The 21,498-nt window shown below is 44.3% G+C and overlaps 1 protein-coding gene across 4 annotated transcripts in view; it reads left to right on the forward strand.

Annotated features, from left to right (window-relative positions):
* The window catches only part of SLC2A9 (solute carrier family 2 member 9), a 724,331-nt gene that overhangs the window by 393,409 nt on the left and 309,424 nt on the right, over positions 1–21,498 (forward strand). For all 4 annotated transcript variants that reach the window (XM_063923094.1, XM_063923104.1, XM_063923114.1 and 1 more), the window contains 2 exons: positions 6,752–6,853; positions 12,183–12,258. In XM_063923094.1, coding sequence (XP_063779164.1) covers positions 6,752–6,853; positions 12,183–12,258 — 178 coding nt within the window. The remainder of the gene's footprint in view (positions 1–6,751; positions 6,854–12,182; positions 12,259–21,498) is intronic.

Raw genomic sequence — 21,498 nt, forward strand, 5'->3', positions numbered from 1 at the left:
TGCAAAAGCTGATAAGATTAAAAAAGGAAAACACCATGTTCTCTGATGTCGGCTAATGACGAGGGCTTCTGGTGGCTGTTGAGGTGACATTTTGTATAGATTATGACCGAGGTATAAATTACAGAGTATTAATAAACTGAGATAACCACGATTGTTATGGGAGCACAAAATTATGGTATCAAAAGTGCTATATTAGAAGATTATTCTCCTAAATTTCACTGAGCAATGAATTCACACCTAATGCTTCATGCTACTGTGATGGTAAACCAGTGCAATCACGACAAATTGTGGTGAGGACTAACATTACATAATACAGTTAGCTTGGTGATACAATAACACAATCTTATCAGGGTACAAAGTTGCGTATATCTTCAAGATTTGTGCCCTTGAGGTTTTGTGAATAAGACAATGGTTTCAAGCTCAGCTGGATCCTTTTCAGCTTGTGTACAATACATTGATAAATTCTGTTTCAAACAGTGTTACTGATGACTGCCACAATGCGTATCAGACAGAACAATTAGTTTTGGATACAAAATTGCCTGAAAATAATACAGTTTAAATAGATGCAATTCCCTGCCACATACGCAGTACCCCAGCCGAGAGACAGTGCTAGCCCACCATGACATACAGTAACACAGTGCAACCATTACAGATTGGTGTAATTGAGATCTATAGCACTTGTGTCCATATGTTTGAGCCAATCAGACAGAAGTTATATAGTTTAAACACAAAGCAATGTTGACTAATTATGCATAGAATGGAGCAACGCACAGCAGGAGCTTACATAGACATAGGTCTGTGGACCTGTCTCATACATGATATCAGGGCCGGTTCTAGACCTTGTGGTGCCCAGGGTGAAAGTTTCCTGTGGCGCCCCCCCTCCCCCCCCCCCACGGTAAAAGAGAGTTGGTGCACGCTGAAGGCGTGCGGTCAAAAATAGGGGTGTGGCTTCTTCATAGGGAAGGGGCATGGCCACAGTTATCCCCCTGTACTTGTGCCCCCCTGTATCTGTGCCCTCAGTAGTTGTGCCCCCAGTAGATGTTCCCCCAGTAGATTTGCCCTCCAATAGATTTGCTCCCAGTAGCTGTTCACCCTGTAGATATGCCCCCAGCAGTTGTGCCCTCAGTAGATTTGCCCCCTGTAGATTTGCCCCGTATCTTTGCCCCAGTAGCAGTGCCCCAAGTTGATTTGCCCCCAGTAGCTGTTCCTCTCATAGCAGTGCCCTCTGTAGTAGTGCCCCCTGTAGTTGTGCCCCCTGTAGTAGCGCCGCTTGCAAACAAGAAAAACAAACAAAAAAACAATACTTACCAGACCCGCTCCTGCTTCCGGACCACTGCCGCTGCTGTCTCCGGCCGCCGGCTCCTCTCTATGGGAGAGACGTCATGACGTCTCTCCCATAGCAGCGCCGCACTGACACTAGGGGTCAATTATGACCTCTAGCGTCAATTAGCGACGCCGGCTGGAGCAGGCGCCCACACAGCCCGCGGCCTCTGCTGCAGAGAGTGGGGATCAGGAGTAGCGGCTCTTGCCACAGCGGCGGCGGCGCCGTCGGGGTAGCAGCGCCCCGGGCAAAAAGCCTGCTTGTCCGTGGCAAGAGCTGCTACTGCATGAAATGTCCGAGAGTTACAGTAGTTTATAGAAAACATAAGAAGACCTGAAGGATAATCTCTGTTTCTACTGCTCCCCTGTATATAATAGCCAATAGTACCACAAGTACATATTCCACTGACAAATCCTTATTACTTCTGGGGACGGATAAAACGTGAACAGGTATTTTCCTAATTAAATTAGAATCTACTTCTGATAAGGATATATAGGTTTTAGATACACTATTTTGCACTGTATATATGTATATTTTTCTCATCACAATTATAAAACAATAAAGCACTTTGAAAGCACTATTAGGTGCTCTAATCCATACCAAGCTAAATTCTATCTATCTATCTATCTATCTATCTATCTATCTATCTATCTATCTATCTATCTATCTATCATCATATAAATTATAGAAACTGTATATATATATATATATATATATATATATATAGATATCAATTAAACGTAATCAGCTGTATAATTTCATAGACTGTGCCTGATAAATCTTTTTGTAAAGCTGATTGGTTACCACGGGCAACTTCTCCACTGGCTCACTTCTCCACTCTTTTCACAACTTCATTAATAGACCCCTGAATCAGGCCATAGGTGTTTTAAAAATGTAGTGGGGGTATTTATTTAAAGCAAAGGATTTTTTTTTTTTTCGGGGGGGGGTTACATTATTTTTCTACATGTTAGAGACCTCACCAGGGCTGGATTGAAGGAGGGGCAATAGGTGCGGTCATCCTGGGGAACCCACACAGTGTAATCCGACCCTATAAATGGAGTGGGTTGCCGCTGCTCAGGCTGCATACAGCGCGGAGCAGAGCAGCTCCTGAGTCCCCTCATCAGTGGCACATGACACATCGTGTCCGTGCCACTGATGAAGGGACTCGGGAGCTGCTTTTCCCTGCACTATATACAGCCTGAGCTGTGGCAGCCTGTCCCAGCTGCAGTTGGAAGCACGGGAGTTGCTGAGTACCAGGAAGGGGGGCAAGCAGCCGGTGTGTGGGCCATATTGGAAGGGCCCCCCCAATGTAGATGTCCTGGGGCCCCCACATTCCTTCATCTGGCACCGGACCACACACACATTTTACCGGTATGTTTTGGACATAAAATGAGCAAAACAATCTTAATTTTCATCTATGCCTTGTTTTTTATCTAGATTTTCCACTTATTACTTTATTTTGGTATTAAAAAAAAATTCAATCTCCTTTTTTCCACTACATTGATTTTCTACTACACATCCATCTCCAGGAATAGTCTTTCTTTCTCTAGCGCCTAGTAAATGTGTAACACTGTCAATGAATGAATTCAAGCTTCAGCAGTCTGTAACAAATTGACATTTGCGTGGTTATTGTTCTTTATTATGCTGCCTTTGTATTGTACGTCAAAATACTATAATTATATCCTCTTTCTAATTAGATGAGAGTTGTTTGAATGACATTCACTTTTTGATTTACATTTTTTTTTGTACACCACAACATGCTGTTTGATCATTTTCTTATTCTGTGAAAACCTGCAATAGTTATAGTGTGTATGTATATATATCACAGGGCTCTGTACTCACCTCAATGAGTTCACCATAATATACAGGGCGCCTATGGTGCATGCTGCAATAAGAGGGCATGGCTTTGTGGGAGGGGGCATGGCTTAGCGTCCTGACCCCTGTTTCCATCACTCTGGGGTTCCAGGAGATGCGAGGGCTGCACTGCCGGCTACTACACTGTGACAGGAGCCGGGTGCTGCACATAATGTTACAGTGCAGCACCCAATTCCTGTCACTGAGCAGGAGCAAGCATTTAGGGGGTAATTCAGACATGATCGCTAAGCTGCGTTTTCTCACAGCCTGCGATCAGGTCTGAACTGTGCATGCATATGCACCGCAATGCGCATTGAGTCAGATCAGCTGAGATAGCGCAGTGTGGGACCACCCAGTGTGTTCCGGCCACTGCTACCAGCGGCAGCAGCAACACAACTCTCTGTGTGCCGCGGCCTTGATTGCTCCTTCAGCTGCGGAGCAGATGCCGGCGCCGCCACAGCCATGTCTGACTACACCGGACTCCGGAGCCTAGACCGGAAACCGCAAGAACCAGGTGGTGCCCAAAGCCAGGGAAGACCGGATTGTGGAGCATGGTAGCAGCACTCAACCAGGATCTTTCCTCAGTTGGAGGTCAGTGTGGAGGTGCCTATCCCAGAGGTGGTGTGTGCTTGGCACAGGTCACTGCTATAGCTGTCCATGGAAGGGGGGCACCGGCCTTATATCCACCTTCCTGCACTGTGAAATGCTAATAACCCATTAGTACGTAAATGGCGGCAGAGTTAGGAGAGGGTGAGGGGGGAGTTCACACTCCAAAGTTCTTCACAAACCAAACTTTCCATTGCCTGCGGGAAGGGGAGAGAGGAAATGAGTCTGTCCACCCTTCCCCAATCACAGCCAGGAAAAAGGCGGCACCCTGACACCTCATACACAGGCACCCCTTCACCTACCAGCCCATTGCTACCTCAGCCTGAAATACTAATATATATATATATATATATATATATATATATACATTAATTAATGGACTAAGCTATATTCTATGGTGGTGAGTGGGTGCAAAACGTATTACACTTGTAACTATTTATGTGTCAAACTATTTATCAATAACCAATTTCTATTCAGTGTTTCTAAAAAAATGTTTTACCTCCTGGATAAGTATGGGCAACCTGAACAAATATACCGATGTATGTGCATGGAGTGTTACTAGGGGTTGTGTGTGCTGTATATCATTAGTGTCTGTGTGTGTTAGTAGTGTATGTATGGTGTATCACTAGTGTGTGTGTGTGTGTGTGTGTGTGTGTGTGTGTGTGTGTGTGTGTGTGTTAGTAGTGTATGTATGGTGTATCACTAGTGTCTGTGTGTGTGTGGTAGTAGTGTATGTATGGTATATCACTAGTGTCTGTGTGTGTGTTAGTGTATTTATGGTGTATCACTAGTGTGTGTGTGTGTGTGTGTGTGTGTGTGTGTGTGTGTTAGTAGTGTATGTATGGTGTATCACTAGTATCTGTGTGTGTTTAGTGTATGTATGGTGTATCACTAGTGTCTGTGTGTTTAAGTTTGTGTATGTATGGTGTATCACTAGTGTCTGTGTGTGTGTGTGTGTGTGTGTGTGTGTGTGTGTGTGTGTGTGTGTGTGTGTGTGTGTTAGTAGTATATTTATGGTGTATCATTAGTGTGTGTGTGTGTGTGTGTGTGTGTGTGTGTGTGTGTGTTAGTGTATGTATGGTGTATCACTAGTATCTGTGTGTGTTTTAGTGTATGTATGGTGTATCACTAGTGTCTGTGTTGTAGTGTATGTATGTATGTATGTATGTATGGTGTATCACTAGTGTCTGTGTGTGTGTTATTAGTGTATGTATGGTGTATGTATGTGTGTGTAAGTTTGTGTGTGTTAGTAGTGTACGTATGGTGTATCACTAGTGTCTGTGTTGTAGTGTATGTATGTATGTATGTATGTATGTATGGTGTATCACTAGTGTCTGTGTGTGTGTTATTAGTGTATGTATGATGTATCACTAGTGTCTGTGTGTGTTAGTAGTGTATATATGGTGTATCACTATTTTCTGTGTGTGTTAGTAGTGTATGTATGGTGTATCACTAGTGTCTGTGTTAGTAGTGTATGTATGGTGTATCACTAGTGTCTGTGTGTGTGTTAGTAGTGTCTGTATGTATGGTGTATCACTAGTGTCTGTGTGTGTTAGTAGTGTATATATGGTGTATCACTAGTTTCTGTGTGTGTTAGTAGTGTATGTATGGTGTATCACTAGTTTCTGTGTGTGTTAGTAGTGTATGTATGGTGTATCACTAGTTTCTGTGTGTGTTAGTAGTGTATATATGGTGTATCACTAGTTTCTGTGTGTGTTAGTAGTGTATGTATGGTGTATCACTAGTTTCTGTGTGTGTTAGTAGTGTATGTATGGTGTATCACTAGTTTCTGTGTGTGTTAGTAGTGTATGTATGGTGTATCACTAGGGCCTAGCGGACAGAACTGGAAAGGGGAGGAGTCTGGATTAATTTTAAAACCGCCTTCCCTATAGGAGAAGTCATGATCCGCACCTGGATAGCGGTGGCTCTGCTGCAGCATTGTTTGGACGCTCCAGTCAGACACTATGCCATCTGTACAACCAATCAGAGCATCCTCGGGACACTCTGGTTAGAGCTGTACTTACCGTCCCCGTCCCCTCTGCTTGAGATCATAACATTGTGTGCTCAGAGAGCTGGGCTGGCACAGGCCGCTATTCAGCCCTATTACAGCATGATACATACTGTATGCATATGGTACCTTCAGAATGGCATCCATCAGATTTTATACCCCCAGCTATGTAGACCAATCACAGGATTACACTTCCATAATTTTGACATAATTTCAGTATGACACATTTATAAAGCACAGGTTTTGTTCATGCATTATAGGGCTCATTCAGAGATCGACGCAGCCGCGGGTATACACACAGCAGCCGCGTCCAACTGGTCTGCACACTCACACTGGCAGCAGTGTGCGTGCGCGACCCTTTCCAGGATGCGGCCGCAAGATGATTGACAGCGGCGGGCCGACCGTGTTTGGGGGGGTGGGGGGCAATGATGCAGCGTTCACAGGCATGGCGGGCCAAATAGGGGCATGCTGGGAGCGTATTTGAGGTGGCTCCGATGAAAAATATGCCAGAGGACAGCCTGACAGTGCAGCCAGGCTGCGCTGCCAGTGGTCAATCTTAATTCGATGCGTCCAATGTAATTGCGGACACATCATGAGGTGGCGTCACACACATGCTAGGCGGCATGTGAGGAGATGGACGCAGATCTTGCTGCATATGCAGCAATCTGCGTCCATCTCTATATAACCCCCTATCCCCAGTACTTTTCTTAACATCTGTTTATTCTGCAAATACTCTTAACTAGTTTAGACATCATTTACCACCTATACTGTAAGTAAAGAGACATATTCATATATATTCCTTTATCCAATCCCAATTTAGAGCCTGTTTTCCTTCCGCAACAGTTGTTCAGAGATATTGTGGGATGTCATATTACTACAGTAATTATATGGTAGATAATATTACCTCATTTATTACATCCATTATCTGTAATATCTGTTGGTCTCTCTCTTGTGTAAACCAGGGCATGACAGTTGAAAAGCTTGGCCGGAGGATTCTTCTGATTGGCGGCTTTGGGCTGATGACGGTGTTTTTCACAGTATTGACTTTATTGCTGACTTTCCAGGTGAGGATTTTATGCTTTTATTAACATACAATTTGTTGCTATAGCTCTTAGGAGCCCATTTATCAATGAGTGATAAAACTTGTTGTGAATGATAGAACTTGTTGCCTATGAAAAATGGTTCTCTAGCCAATTAGCTCCCAACTGTAATTTTTCAAACACTACAGTCAGGACCTGATTGGTTGGCGCACCATTAATCTATGCAACGAGTTTTAGCATTCACAATGAGTTTTATCACTCGTTAATCAATGAGTCCCTTAGTTTTTAATCACCAAATAATTTAGCCTAGAGCTCATCCTAAACATGAGTCCAATAATTAAATAGATGTTTGCAATATCCCATCAATGTTAAGGTGTTTTGAAGTAACTGCACTTTGGGGGTCATTCAGACACGATCACTGCTGTGTGCCGGCGCCGCAATGCACAGGCGCGAGGCCCCACCAGCAACGGGGAGCGCCAGACTGCGACGGGATGGACGACGAAAGATTGACAGGAAGAGGCCGTTTGTGGGAGTCAACTGATCATTTCCAGGGAGTGTCCATGAAAACGCAGGCGTGTCCAGGCGTTTGAAGGGAGGGATTCTGACGTCAGCTCCGGGCCGGATCATCGCAGTGGAAGAGTAAAGGCCAGTACTCACTGGCCGATGCGGGAGAGATGTGTGCTGAGCGAACCGCTCAGCACACATCTCTCCTGCCGCTCAGCACAGCGCGATGTGTGCTGAGCGTGCGGGGGAGACGGGGGTGGGGCGCTCATTTCACCCAGCGGGTGAATGAGCGACCCGCTAGATTGGCACGGCACGGCAGTCCAATCTAGCACCAGCGATAGTGATGCGCAGGGCTGCGCATCGCTATCGCTGTAGGGGGTACACACGGAGCGATCAGGCTTAAAATCTAAACAATCTAGTCAGATTGCTTAGATTTTAAGCAGCGATCGCTCCGTGAGTACCCCCCTTAAGTCCTGAGCTGTGCAGAGACTGCACAAACTTTTGTTTGTGCAGCTCTCTCCAAAAGCGATCGCACCTCTGCACAGCGACTACCCCCTCCCCCTGTAGGTGATGACTACCTGATCACAGGGATGCAAAAAAATGCGCCCTAGCGATCAGGTCTGAATTAGACCCTTCGTTTGGGTGAAGCAGACGTTATGTTTTTTGGGCTGTGGTGACATCATCCAGCCAGTAGAGAGCAAATGGATTAGGCAATCATTAAGCCATGGTACCTGACAAGTGTAGAAAAGCATCTACACACATACTACAGGTCAATAAGAAGCTGTACCTATTTTTATGGTAAGCATACAGTATGTACAGATGGGAGAAGATGTCAAGGTCAGTGTACGGTGCACAGGTATTGGTTGAAAGATGCGTCTGAAACCAGGTAGGTCAGATGTTCCTTATAGAAGTTGGCTAGGGGCACTTGTGTGTTTTCATGTGGGCATGCACCTATGAATGGTGGTAGATAAATGAGTGCATTTGTAGCAAATCAATGCTGACAATAGCCATACACTGCCGGAAAAGCATGGAATTCATACACAAATACAATTTTCAAATAGACCTGCTTCTGGCTGGTGTGTTTGGAGAATCATGCACAGATTAGTGAGATCCGTGTATGCTTCTTCTCTATTTAAAATTGTAGTAAAATAGTTAAAAATGAAAAAAGAAAATTGTGCGGGGTCCCCATCCTAAGCATAACCAGCCCCTGGCTCTTTGAGCTGGTCCTGGTTGTTAAAATACCAGGGAAAATATACGTAGGGGTTCCCAGTATTTTAAAAACCAGTACACACACACCGTGACAGTACAACTTTAATAAATCACACTTGCACACTCAAATACATACACACACTTACACATACTTATCTACATCCCACGCCACCATTCACATCCCCTTGTCCAGTAGAATCCTTAGGGTACCTGTAAAAATAAAAATTATACTCACCTAATCTGGTGTAGATCGGTCCTCTTCGTTCCATGTATGCATCCAGGGGTTAAAAAAAAGAAAAAGCAGAAAACCCAGTCCACGCAACTTAAGGGGATATACATGGACCTCCTTTCCCCGAATGCCGGGACCTCTCGTGACTCCTGTCACTTGGGGACCTGCCAGCCACGTCATAGAACTCTCCTGATTGGCTGTGCGCTCCTGGCCTGCCAATGAAGCAGAGCGCATAGGCAGTAATGGGGAATTAAATCCCTATTATCGCCTATGGTGGGAACCTGTGGTCTGCGGTAGACCGCAAGGTTAATTGAGGTCACTCTTGTGGGTGGGTGTGTATTGTCTTTATTTGAATACTTCTTTTGATGTGGAACTACAGGTACCAGCAGGCCCTTTAATGCCCCACATGCTGGTACTTGTGGTTCTCCAAGTACCAGTATGTGGGGGGTGGCCTGCTGGGACTTGTAGTTCCACAGCAAAAGACAATATTTATTTTTACACAAACAAGCTATGAAGTCAACACCCACAGCCCAGGGGTAGTGGCCAAAGCCCCGGGCTTCATCGCTGGCCCCTGGGTGCCTGGGGGGGGGGAAGGGGTGATGCCACGGCTGCAGGAACCGATATATAAATGTATCCACGGGCTGTGGCATTATCTTGACTAGTGGAGCCCAATGCTGGTTTTAAAAAATGTGGGTGACCCCTATGTCCTTTTTACACCGTATTTTTGGAACCAAGCCGGTCCAAGAGCCTGGGGCTGGTTTTTGAAAAAAGGGAACCCCTACGCAATTATTCCCCAGTATTTTAACAATCAGGATCGGCTCAAAGGGGCTGGTTTTGGTTTGGAAGGGGGACCCCACGCATTTTTTTTAAATTAATTTTAACTATTTAAATACTTTACACATTGAAGCCCTGCACGGATCTCACTGATCTGGCCGGGCTTCATTGTGTCATGTCCGGCAGTGTTTTACTATTCTCTCCCATAGAACATTGCCTGACAATTCGAATTACATCGACATTGGAGAACTGAAATTAAAAAAACACGGTAGTTTAGTAAATTACCGTGTTTTTTCCCAAAAAGTTGCAATCTCAAACGGCCGATGTCAGCCGAGATTGATGTCGGCTGAAATCGTCTGCATCACGAATGTTAGTAAATTTACCCCTATGTATATATTTCCGGCTTGATATACAGATGGATGTAGCCCATAAAAATGCGCTTTCCTGTACTGCGCATGTGCACTAATGTGTGGTCACATTAAGGTTCAATGGTATTTGCGCCCCTTACACATGGATCAGGAATGTGACAGTTGAGCACTGTAGAGGCATACAGAGATTTCATCCCCATACTGCCGCGGGCTATGGCCCAAATGGAATAGCCAACGAGGCATGGGCAGTGGTGAGATTTTGGCGATGTAATGCTACAAATTATTCACGGCTAAACCAGGTAGACTTTGCTTAAAACAAATTTCCACTTTAAATCTATTGCCTATTGTACATGGCAGAATTCTTGCCATTGCCCGCAGTGTTACATCTGGGAGTATGTCTGTTTCACATTAAAACAGGGGGACACCAAGATGCAGAAAATGGTGTGGTATGATTTGTCGACAGTCATCATGTCTACCCTTATGATAAATCGACATGACCAGTCAACAAACTGTCCTTGGTGGTCTTGTGGATTCTTACCCTCTACTGGTGGCAGTGGCAGCTTAAGTGTCTCCTTCCTGGGTCCTGGTGGTGCTGTGAGAGTCATTTCTGGAGCAGACCTATGATGCTGAAGTTTCACAATATTTCACCCCCTATCCCAAATTCATATCCATAATGCTCCACCTAGTGCCTAACCCTAACCCTCCACCTAGTGCCTAACCATAACCCCCCCAGTGCTTAACCCTAACCCTCCCCCTAGTGCCTAACCCTCCACCTAGTACCTAACCCTCCCCCTAGTGCTTAACCCTAACCCTCCCCCTTGTGCCTAACCCTAGTGTCTATCCCTAACCCTACTCCTAGTGCCTAACCATAATACTCACCCTAGTGCCTTACCCTATCCCTTCCCCTAGTGCCTAACCCTAACCCTCCCTCTAGTGTCTAACCCTAACCCTCCCCTTAATGCTTAACCCTAACCTTCCCCCTAGTGCCTAACCATAGTGCCTAACCCCCCCGGTGCCTAACCTTAACCCTCCCTCTAGTGTCTAACCCTAAACCTCTCCCTACTGCTTAACCCTAACCTTCCCCCCTACTGCCTAACCTTAACCCTCCCCCTAGTGCCTAACCATAATACTCACCCTAGTGCCTAAACCTAACCCTTCCCCAAAGTACCTAATCCTAACTTCCCTATCCTGCAGCCTAACCCTGCGCATAGTGTCTAACCCTAACTCTGCCCCTAGTGCCTAACACTAACCTCCCTACCCCACAGCCTAACCCTAACCCTGCCCCTAGTGTTTAACCCTCACCTCCCGCAGTATAACCCTTCCCCTAGTGTCCAACCCTAATCTTCCACACCCCGTAGCCTAACCCTAACCCTTGCCCTAGTGCCAAACCCTAACTCTCCCCTCCCGAAGCCTAACCCTAGTGCCTAACCCTAACCTCCCTACCCTGCAGCCTAACCCTCCCCCTAGTGCCAACCCTAACCCACCCCGCAGCCTAACCCTCCCCCTAGTGCCTAACCCTAACCTCCCTACTCTGCAACCTAACCCTAACCCTTTTCTTAATGCCTAACACTACGTCTAGTGCATAACCCTAATCGTTCCCCTAATGCTTAACCCTATGCCTAGTGCACAACCCTAACCCTCCACCTAATGCCTAACCCTATGCCTAGTGCACAACCGTAACCCTCCACCTAATGCCTAACCCTAACCTCCCCATCCTGCAGCCTAACCCTCCCCCTAGCACCTAATCCTAACCCTACACCTAGTGCATAAATCTAACCCTCCACCTAGTGACTAACTCTAACCTCCCTACCATGCAGCCTAACCCTAACCCTCCCCCTCGTGCCTGACAATTCCCCTAGTGCCTAACACTAACCTCTCCACCCTGCAGCGTAACTCTAACCCTCCCAGCAGTGTGTATCTCTATCACTATCCTCAGAATATAGACATTTCAAATGGTAACATTTCAGATTTCAACATTGTGAACCGGTCGACAGTTTGAACCATGTTGATGTTCTAATGACAACATTGTGGTATCAACCTTATAAATGTTGACATGTTTACTGTCGACTGTTCTACCGGATACCACAGCAAAGGCTTAGAGATATAGTTTAATGAGCCTTGTTATTATCCAATTTTAAACTCATCCGTCTACTAGCAGTTTATATATGAGTAACTTGTGTTCTACCTGTAGGTATGCTATGATATTGCCTTTTGTGTTTTTATCTGCTTTTGCCAATATTTATCTGTTTGTGATCTGTGTTACTTACAGGACCGCGCATGGTGGCTCCCTTACTGCAGCATTGTGTGTATTCTGGGGGTAATTGCTGCGTTTTGTATTGGACCAGGTAAGAGATACTTGCTCTATTGTGCTTGGGCTGCTGATATAAGCAGATATACTGTTAATAACTATGACAGCTAATTATGCTGTGTATGCTCTTATCCTATTTGCATGTCTTTTTGCCACCTGGCTGATATTTTGACCTGAAAAATTAAACCTTGCTAATGTCATTCAAACTTTGAGCATATATTAATTACTATAATTAGCTGCATTAAATTGTTTTCATTAAGTGATTGCATAAGAACTTCCAGTAATTTAATTATAGCAATAATAAGTCAAAACGTGAACTGCAGAGAAAATGTATAGTGTCGAACGGTCCCTGATTTCCAGATGTGAATGATTCGTTCCTGGAATGATTTTTTATTCCATGGAATGTAATGTGCTCAGACAATACTAGTCACGAGGGTAGAGTCAAATGGTTCTTTGTGCATTGATGCTAATGGCAACTTTATGCATACAGGGCATGGGCAGCTGCAAATTCACGCATGTTTGTGTATACCAATCCTATTCTGAGTCGGAAGGTTCTGTCTTTCTGTGAAATTGGACGGGATGTGGGCGGTGACAATGCGATCGCACTGTCCTGACTGGTGGGTGTGTTATGGGAGGGTCATGGGCGTGTATCTAAAGCTCAGTGCAATACTGAGATGCGGATATGGGGAAGGGAAGCATGTTTCTGATGGATCTCTAGCATCTAGAGCAGGGTGCATGTCCTGATACTAATGATTTACAGAACATCAAAGGCGGCACAGCTTTCCACTTGCAGGTGCACAGATCCTGGCATTAGTTGAATGGAATCTTGCATTGGGATAATGGCCCCCATACATCAAGATGTATCCCCGACCCTGCCGGAAACGCCAATCCACCGACTGGATCTGCCAATCAGTGGCCATCGATGATCGCTGATCCGCAGGGGGATTGGGACGATTAACCATATTAAAATTGCCAGATTCAGGATTTTGAACATATTTAATATTCGGTCGTCAGGAGGAAATGAGGTAGTATATCTGGCGTCCAGCGACTGCCTGCAACTACAGCCACTATGCATGTAACTCAGAGTCAGCCAGCGCCATGGTGTGCTTAAATGCCCCTGCTCAGGAGCAAGCGGGTGGTGAAAATGATATAGTTATATGAAAATGCTCCCTGGTATTGTCAGACTGAGTGCTGGTGTTACATGGACTGGCATGCTATGTGCTCTTACATGGATAGTATGCTACTTAACAGTCAGCTAACAGTTTTACAGACCTGGCTGCAATGGAGCAGCAACAGTAGTAAAATATCTGTATTATGAAGGCTTTCCAGATGATTTCATAAAACTGATGACATTTTCTCTTTGAAACTCCAACTTTGTGGCTTATGTCCCTTATTTAGTCCTTTAGATTGTTAGTTTATGAGATTCATTCACATGATATTTTTATAATGCACTTAATACTGATAATATAGTTAATGTGTAGATTTCAGTTCCCCCTTGTTGCCAATATCTTTCAGACTTTCATCTCTGTATTTAAACACTGCTGCTCATTAAAATTTAAATTTTCAAGAAGATTCATTACTACCAAAAATCCCCATAATTCACCCTTTCCTCAAAGTCACTGGTGTCTCTTTCCCTTAGGTGTGCCCTTGCAATTGTTGGTTGGATACACTTTCTAATAGAGTGCATCTAATGGACGTTCTTCCTCTTCTGTGTACAAGTGTTTTGAAAATCCTTTGTACAGAGAAGGGAGAAGGTTTGAGCCCCATTGTCACACTTGTGCTGGATGTTTTAAACCCTCCATGCAAACCCCTCCCCCACCAAAAAATAAAAAATCAGCCAATGAAAACTATGCTGTGAAAGCGGTGTTACAGGTTCTCACAGCAGCTGAATCTCAATCACTGTTTATCTCCAGCAGATGAAGCGTTACCGGGCTCTATGTGTTTCGAGTGATAATACTGTGGATTAGGCTGGCTCTGCAGGGCAGCTTTATATGGGGGATTAGAATACTGGCTGAGCTATTTTTATCTGAACGGTTCTGCAGTCAGAGTAAGATTAGGACAAAAATTAACATAGTTTGTGAGTAAGGCTGAACGTAATTATTAATAAGCTGTAACTTGGAGCCTTACATACTGATGTATGGGTCAAACGTTCACTGTAATGCTTAGTCAGTCAAAGGAAAGACGATGTACATTTATTTGGGGGAGATGTATCAGACCTTCTGAAGAGGACGGGTGGAGAAAGCACCCACAGTAACCAATCGGTTTCTCGCTATCATTTTGTAGACGGTACTAGATTAATGATCTCTACTGTATTTGCTGTCTGGTTGCTGTGGGCATGTTCTCCACTCATTAGAAGGTTTGATATATTTCCCCTTAAGAGTGTATTTATCAAACAACTGTTTCTCCATGTTTAAGGCAGAACTAACTTGCACAAAAATGGATCAAACCTTAAAAGCATGAGATATAAGAAATATCTCCTGCCTGTAACCAACGACACTCGCCGCAGCTACTTACAAGATCCAGAAAGCTGAGCTTCTCAGAACTTGTCTATGGTGGGTAATGTCATTCCAGATGGCATTGGCCTGCTTTTTCCTATGTTGGACTCCTGGCTGGAGCAGGATCTTGCAATCCCTCTCCAGAGGGCTGAACCGACTATAATGGCCATTGCAAGTTATTTACACATGCGTTGCCGGGTCTGAAGTCAGGAGTAAAGTGATAGAGTAAGCTATGAATTTACTTTGCACTGAGTATTGGGACGCAGTCTCCGATAAGATCATTGTTATATGCAGCTGTGTAGTCCATCCCTGGGCACCATTTGGGGATTTTCTAGGCATTCATACATCAAACTATACACTATTGGTCGACAGTAACTAGGTCGAAAGGGTCTCTAGGTCAACATGGTGTAGGTCAAAATGTCGACATGAGTTTTTGATGTTTTTTTTTGGTGTCATTTTCACCGTACAGCGACTGGGAACCTGTGCTGGCACAGATTACTTACTATTCCCAAACGTAGTCCGCGTGGATTGTTAAGTATGAAAAAGGTCAAAAAAAGATAAAAATTGTGAAAAACACCTGTCGACCTAGAACATGTCGACCTAGAGACCCTGTCGACCTAGTTACTGTCGGCCAATAGTGGTCGACCTAGTTACTGTCGACCTAAAGACTGGATCTCAGGAATCGTGACTCGCCGAAAAAGGGGGAGTGGCTTCATAGTAGGAGAAATCTAAATGGCCAGAAACTGTTGCCTGACCAGCAATTAAAAGCCTAATAGCTATGGGGATGCATTCTCTCTGACGCAAAGCGATATTGCAGGAAATGGTCTGCTGCAGCTTACAGTAGCTTGTAATGGCAGTTTTTCCAGTGCAGCTGGAAGCTTTTGTGATATTCAATATATCACTCTCCCAACGCTCTGCAGGAAACAGAATAGGAATGTCTTTCTCATATTAGTTAGACCCAAAATCTAGTGCAAGGTTTATTTTCTCACGTAACACTCCAAGAGGGACTGACATGCAATTTGCTGTGTGATCCTAGGACTGAAGCCAAAGTCTGCCTTGTGGATATTTTTAAAATCAGAGTCTGGCAGTTCAAATATATTTTGAAAGCCCTTAAAACCCAGCAATGAATCCTTAAAGTATGCTTGAGAACATTTTAACAGGCCCCCCTTGATAATCTTAGAATCAGTGTATCAATATCAATAACACGTAGTATTTTCATAGTATATTCTGCTTTCTGGGGAAATCCTATACTGGGAACTTCAATGCGCGTAAGCTCTTATCGGTTATGTGTGTTAGCCAACGGTGACTCACTTAGTCTCAATTCCCTTTACCAATTATACTGAGAGACAGAGCCGGCCCTAACCAATATGATGCCCTAGGCAAGATTTTGGTAGGTGCCCCCTAGCACCTTTGCTAGTTTTGCAGGAAATGCCTGGCATGAGTCAGCTGGCAGCTCTGCTAACGTCAGGCTCCTTTTGTTTATGAAAATGCATCTTTTTTTGCATAACTATGTGGCTAGGATGCACAAGCAGCTTCTGCTGATTAAAATGATATGCAGCATGCCTATATTCTGTGTGCGACTGCGGCTGTATCTGCATACGAAATGCTACATTACAGTGATTTCCAGGAATATCCTGCAACGTAACATTTTGTATGCAGATACAGCCGCAATCACACACAGAATATAGGCATGCCGCATATCATTTTAATCAGCAGAAGCCGCTGGTGCCCCTAAGCATACCAAATGCCCTAGGCATTTGCCTAGTTTGCCTATGCCTAAGGCCGGCTCTGCTGAGAGATAGGTTTATTTCCATCTCATATCTTGCAGTCTGTTTGCAAATAGTGATTTCTCAGCAAGAAGCACAAGCACTTATGCTTATAGAGATGTAATAACATACAGTAGCACATTCTCCAAAGGGGAAAATGTCAAAACGACTTACCTAATCTTGCCTTATCATGGCCCTCATTCCGAGTTGTTCGCTCGCAAGCTGCTTTTAGCAGCATTGCAAATGCTAGGCCGCCGCCCTCTGGGAGTGTATCTTAGTTTAGCAGAATAGCGAACGAAAGAGTAGCAGAATTGCTACTAAATATTTTCTTGCAGTTTTTGAGTAGCTCCAGACCTACTCCTAGATTGCGATCAGCTCGGTTTAGTTCCTGGTTTGACGTCACAAACACGCCCTGCGTTCGGCCAGCCACTCCCCCCGTTTCTACAGACACTCCCGCGTTTTTTCCCTGACATGCCTGCGTTTTTTAGCACACACCCCGTAAAACACTCAGTTACCACACAGAAACGCCCCTTTCCTGTCAATCACTCACCAATCAGCAGTGCGACTGAAAAGCGCCGCACGAACAACAGCAAAACTGCTAAGTTTTTAATTAAATAAATAAGCGCATGCGCGTGCTGCGTACCATGCGCATGCGCATTTAGCAACAAATTGCAGCATAGCGAAAATCGGCAACGAGCGAACAACTCGGAATGACCACCCTAGAGCGGAGAGGAGCTCTGGTTGTTTTATAGTTAAGTACTTAAGTACTTGGCATATCAACAATAATTGGTGAGTATGAAACTAGAAATGTGCATTGTGTTTTGGTGTTGTTTTCATTTTTGTCAAAGCCTCAGGTGCTTTGGTTCAGATTCAGATTTTTGTTCGATTTAAAAAGCAATTAAACAAATTTATAATCATTATTAAAAATCGATGAAACAGCTAAAATCACATAATTTGTTTCTAATACACAACCCCAAATTTGCATTTAAAATCTTAATTATGAACTGTGAGGAAAACCAAACCAGGACTTGGTTCGGATCGTATCCTCTCAGGGGATCTGGAATGAGTTTTGGTTCGGATCCACAAAATTTGTGTGAATTCGGATTTCTGGAGAACAGAACTGCACATCTCTATATGAAACTAAAGTCTTGTGCCATCAGAAGAGATTCCTGCTTTAGCTTTGCAGTTTGCAGTACACAATTTTCAGTCCTGACCTTTCTCCGCCCCTGCACATGTGATGTCACATTGTGACACCAACAGGGCAGTACAATCTGCACTTCAAGATGCTAAAGAGGAGCTGGCCAGTGTACAGCATGTACTGAGAAGACATTGGCAAAATGTCTATAGCGTATGTGCATAGCTCTGGGAAAATGGTGGTGGTGAGGTAAGTATAGTCAAAGGGTGTGAATTTGTGGATTGTGTTTTCATCAGAGTATAAATAAGGTATTTACTGTATTACCCTAGCTTGTTTTGCACAAGGTCACTAAATCTATCTTGTTCTCCCACCCAGAGCCGGTCATAAGCAAAATAGGCAAATGTCTAGAGGTATTTCAAGCCTAGGCCCAGCAGCGGATTGGTACACTCGTCCATTGCTCCATCCAGCCAAGCCTCCTGGCCAGCTCATTCACAGTGCTTGCTGGGCTGGATGACGGCTCAGCTCTGATTGGCCAGCAGTCAGAATCATCTGCTGCACATGCGCAGAGGTTTATTCTGTACTAGAAGCATGCTCGGCTACAGCAATTTCTCCCACAGGCCTGTGCAGAGTTTGAGAGTTTTAACTCATGGCTCCGCCTCCAGCAGACTGCAGCCACCAAGTAAAGCTGCGCTGCACAGCAAGGAGCCAGGAAAAGCAAAGGCAGTCACAGCTGGATTTAACTCTTAAGTAAAGTCATCCTGTACTGTGATGGAATTGGGTTGCTGTGCTGGGAGAGGAAAGGGGTGCTAAGAGAGGAGAGGGGTGGTGTGAGGGGATAGGAGTGCTGTGAGGGGATAGGAGTGCTGTGAGGGGAGATGGGTGCTGTGAGAGGGGAGAATGTGCCCTATAGAATGCCTTCTGAGGTGGGGGTATAAGGGCCTTTCCCCTAAAATCTGTCTCCTTTTTTTTCTTTAGTTACAATTTAATAGCAATAGCCTTTAGCATCTTATCCATGCCAGAATAACATTGTTTCTTGCCCCCCCCCATCCAAAAGGATTGTGGCTCCCCTGATGCCATTCATATATCTACTACATCTTTGGATGTGGTGTACACGTGCTACGCTATCTAATCTCCCTCCAGGGGGGTTGTGGACTCCCAATGGGGTGGGGTGGGGTGTCGGTATGCCGGTTGTCGGGATTCTGGCGCTGGCATATTGTGCGCTGGGATCCCAACAGCTGGCAAACTGAAGACCACCCCTTTGGATGCAGCAGCGAAGTGAAAATATGCTAATACAGCAGGAGGCACCTGAGGGGAAAAAGATGCCTCCTGCCGGCATAGTGGATTTGCACTCTGCATCCGAAGATGCTACATCGGCTGCAGGAAGGCCAGGAAGTCTGTTATGGAAGATAAACGAAGCAGCTGCAGTCCCTAGCTGTATACTGGGATGACACAGCACAAAATATTTAAGGTGAATGTATTTTTAAAAAAATGACGCATTAGGCTAGGCTCAAAATTTCAGTTCACAAAAAGATGAATTCGGCAAAGAAGAATAAAAAATAGACAATATTTTAGATGCTGTAATCTCGATTTTAATTTATTTTGGCTCAAGTTCTTCTGTTCCTCAAAGATATCTTTGACATGCAGAAGATTAGTTATATTAATTTAAATGTTGTTAATGTATAACTATTATTAATATTAATTTAAATTAATCACAATGTGGTGATAAGAAGTATTATGAAAATAGGACAAAAAGTTATAACATAAGAACATGAGCTACAGACACAGCACCCTGAAATGGACAGAGTACACCTTTTAATGTATACTGGGGAGGATACAGCACAAAATATTTTAAAAAGATGTCTTTTATTTTGGGTGGACTGACAGAACACCCCTAGATGGACAGAGCAGCTGCAGTCCCTGGATGTATACTGGGATGACACAGCACAAAATATTAATTTAAATATATATATATATATATTTATATTATTTTTTATATCACACACTGCAGTTACAGTGTTGCACAAATGAATCAAAAATATGTATTCTTTTTTATATCACACACCAGCGGTTACAGTGTCGCACAAATGAGTCAGAAATATATATTATTACAAACTGCGGTTTAACTTCATGAACAGAGTCGCACAATATGTGTATGAGTAGGAAATAAAATACTGCGGTCTGACTGGGAGTGTCACAGTACTTATGAAAATAAAATAAAAATTGTATAGTACACTGGAGTACAGCACAAAAAAAAGTTTATATATTTATATATATATATATATATATATATATATTAGAGATGAGCCGGTTTGGTTTTACTCGGTTTTACTCGGATTTACTCGGTTCTCAAAACGGCATCTTATTCGCTCACGGATGTCTCGAGTTTTGAATACCCAATAAGATGCCATTTTGAGAACCGAGTAAATCCGGGTAAAACCAAGTAACACCCGAACCCGCTCATCTCTAATATATATATATATATATATATATATATATATATATATATATATATATATATTTAATAATTATAATTTTAGGCTATTTGTTTTTCGCTTTTATTATTTTAATTTTACACTTGGGCGGAGCCCCTGAATGGATGGACAAATCACCCCTTTCAGACACAGCAGACAGAGAGAGAACCCCTTTCAAATACAGCAGACAGAGCACCCGTTTTAGATACAGCAGAGCGAGCACCCCTTTCAGATACAGCAGACAGAGCACAATTTTCAGATACAGCAGACAGTACACCCCTTTCAGATACAGCAGAGAAAGTGCACCTGCCCCACGCCAGACAACACAGTACTGAGACGGACACATCCGTCCAGTACACTCTCCACAGCCGGAGTGAAGATGGCGCCAATCACCGGGGACTTATATAGAATCCAAAACCTGCGAGAATCCGACAGCATGAAGATGAAGTTCGACCTTGCTTTGGGATCCGAGTAAGACGTGAAGTACTGAGCCGGATTCGGATCCCAGCTTGGATGCCAAAGTTCAGGTGGGTTTGGTTCTCTGAGAACTGAACCGGCTCATTTCTATCCAAATAAATGAACTGATAACTGTAGTGTATCCCTGTACTGTCTCCCTGTACTGTCCTTTGTACGGCGCTGCGAAACACATGTGGCGCCTTATATATAAAATGTAATAATAATAATAATATCAGAAATAGGCTTTACAGGTCCAGTTTAAACACATTTTCTCTAACGTCCTAGTGGATGCTGGGACTCCGTCAGGACCATGGGGAATAGCGGGCTCCGCAGGAGACAGGGCACATCTAAAAAAGCTTTTAGGTCACATGGTGCGTACTGGCTCCTCCCCCTATGACCCTCCTCCAAGCCTCAGTTAGGTTTTTGTGCCCGTCCGAGAGGGTGCAATCTAGGTGGCTCTCCTAAAGAGCTGTTTAGAAAAGTTTTTTTTTAGGTTTCAATCTCAGTGATTCCTGCTGGCAACAGGATCACTGCATCGAGGGACTTAGGGGAGAGATTTCCAACTCACCTGCGTGCAGGATGGATTGGAGTCTTAGGCTACTGGACACTTAGCTCCAGAGGGAGTCGGAACACAGGTCAGCCTGGGGTTCGTCCCGGAGCCGCGCCGCCGATCCCCCTTACAGACGCTGAAGAGACGGCAGAACGGAGGTCCGGAAAGCAGGCGGCAGAAGACTCCTCAGTCTTCTTGAAGGTAGCGCACAGCACGGCAGCTGTGCGCCATTGTTGTCACACGGCTCACTGACTCAGTCACGGAGGGTGCAGGGCGCTGCTGGGGGCGCCCTGGGCAGCAATATAATTACCTTTAGTGGCAAAATAAATACATCACATATAGCCATTAAGGCTATATGTATGTATTTTAACCCAGGCCAGTTTCTTAAAAACCGGGGAAAAGCC

This window comes from Pseudophryne corroboree, chromosome 1 (assembly GCF_028390025.1).
Source record: "Pseudophryne corroboree isolate aPseCor3 chromosome 1, aPseCor3.hap2, whole genome shotgun sequence".
Classification (NCBI taxonomy): Eukaryota; Metazoa; Chordata; class Amphibia; order Anura; family Myobatrachidae; genus Pseudophryne; species Pseudophryne corroboree.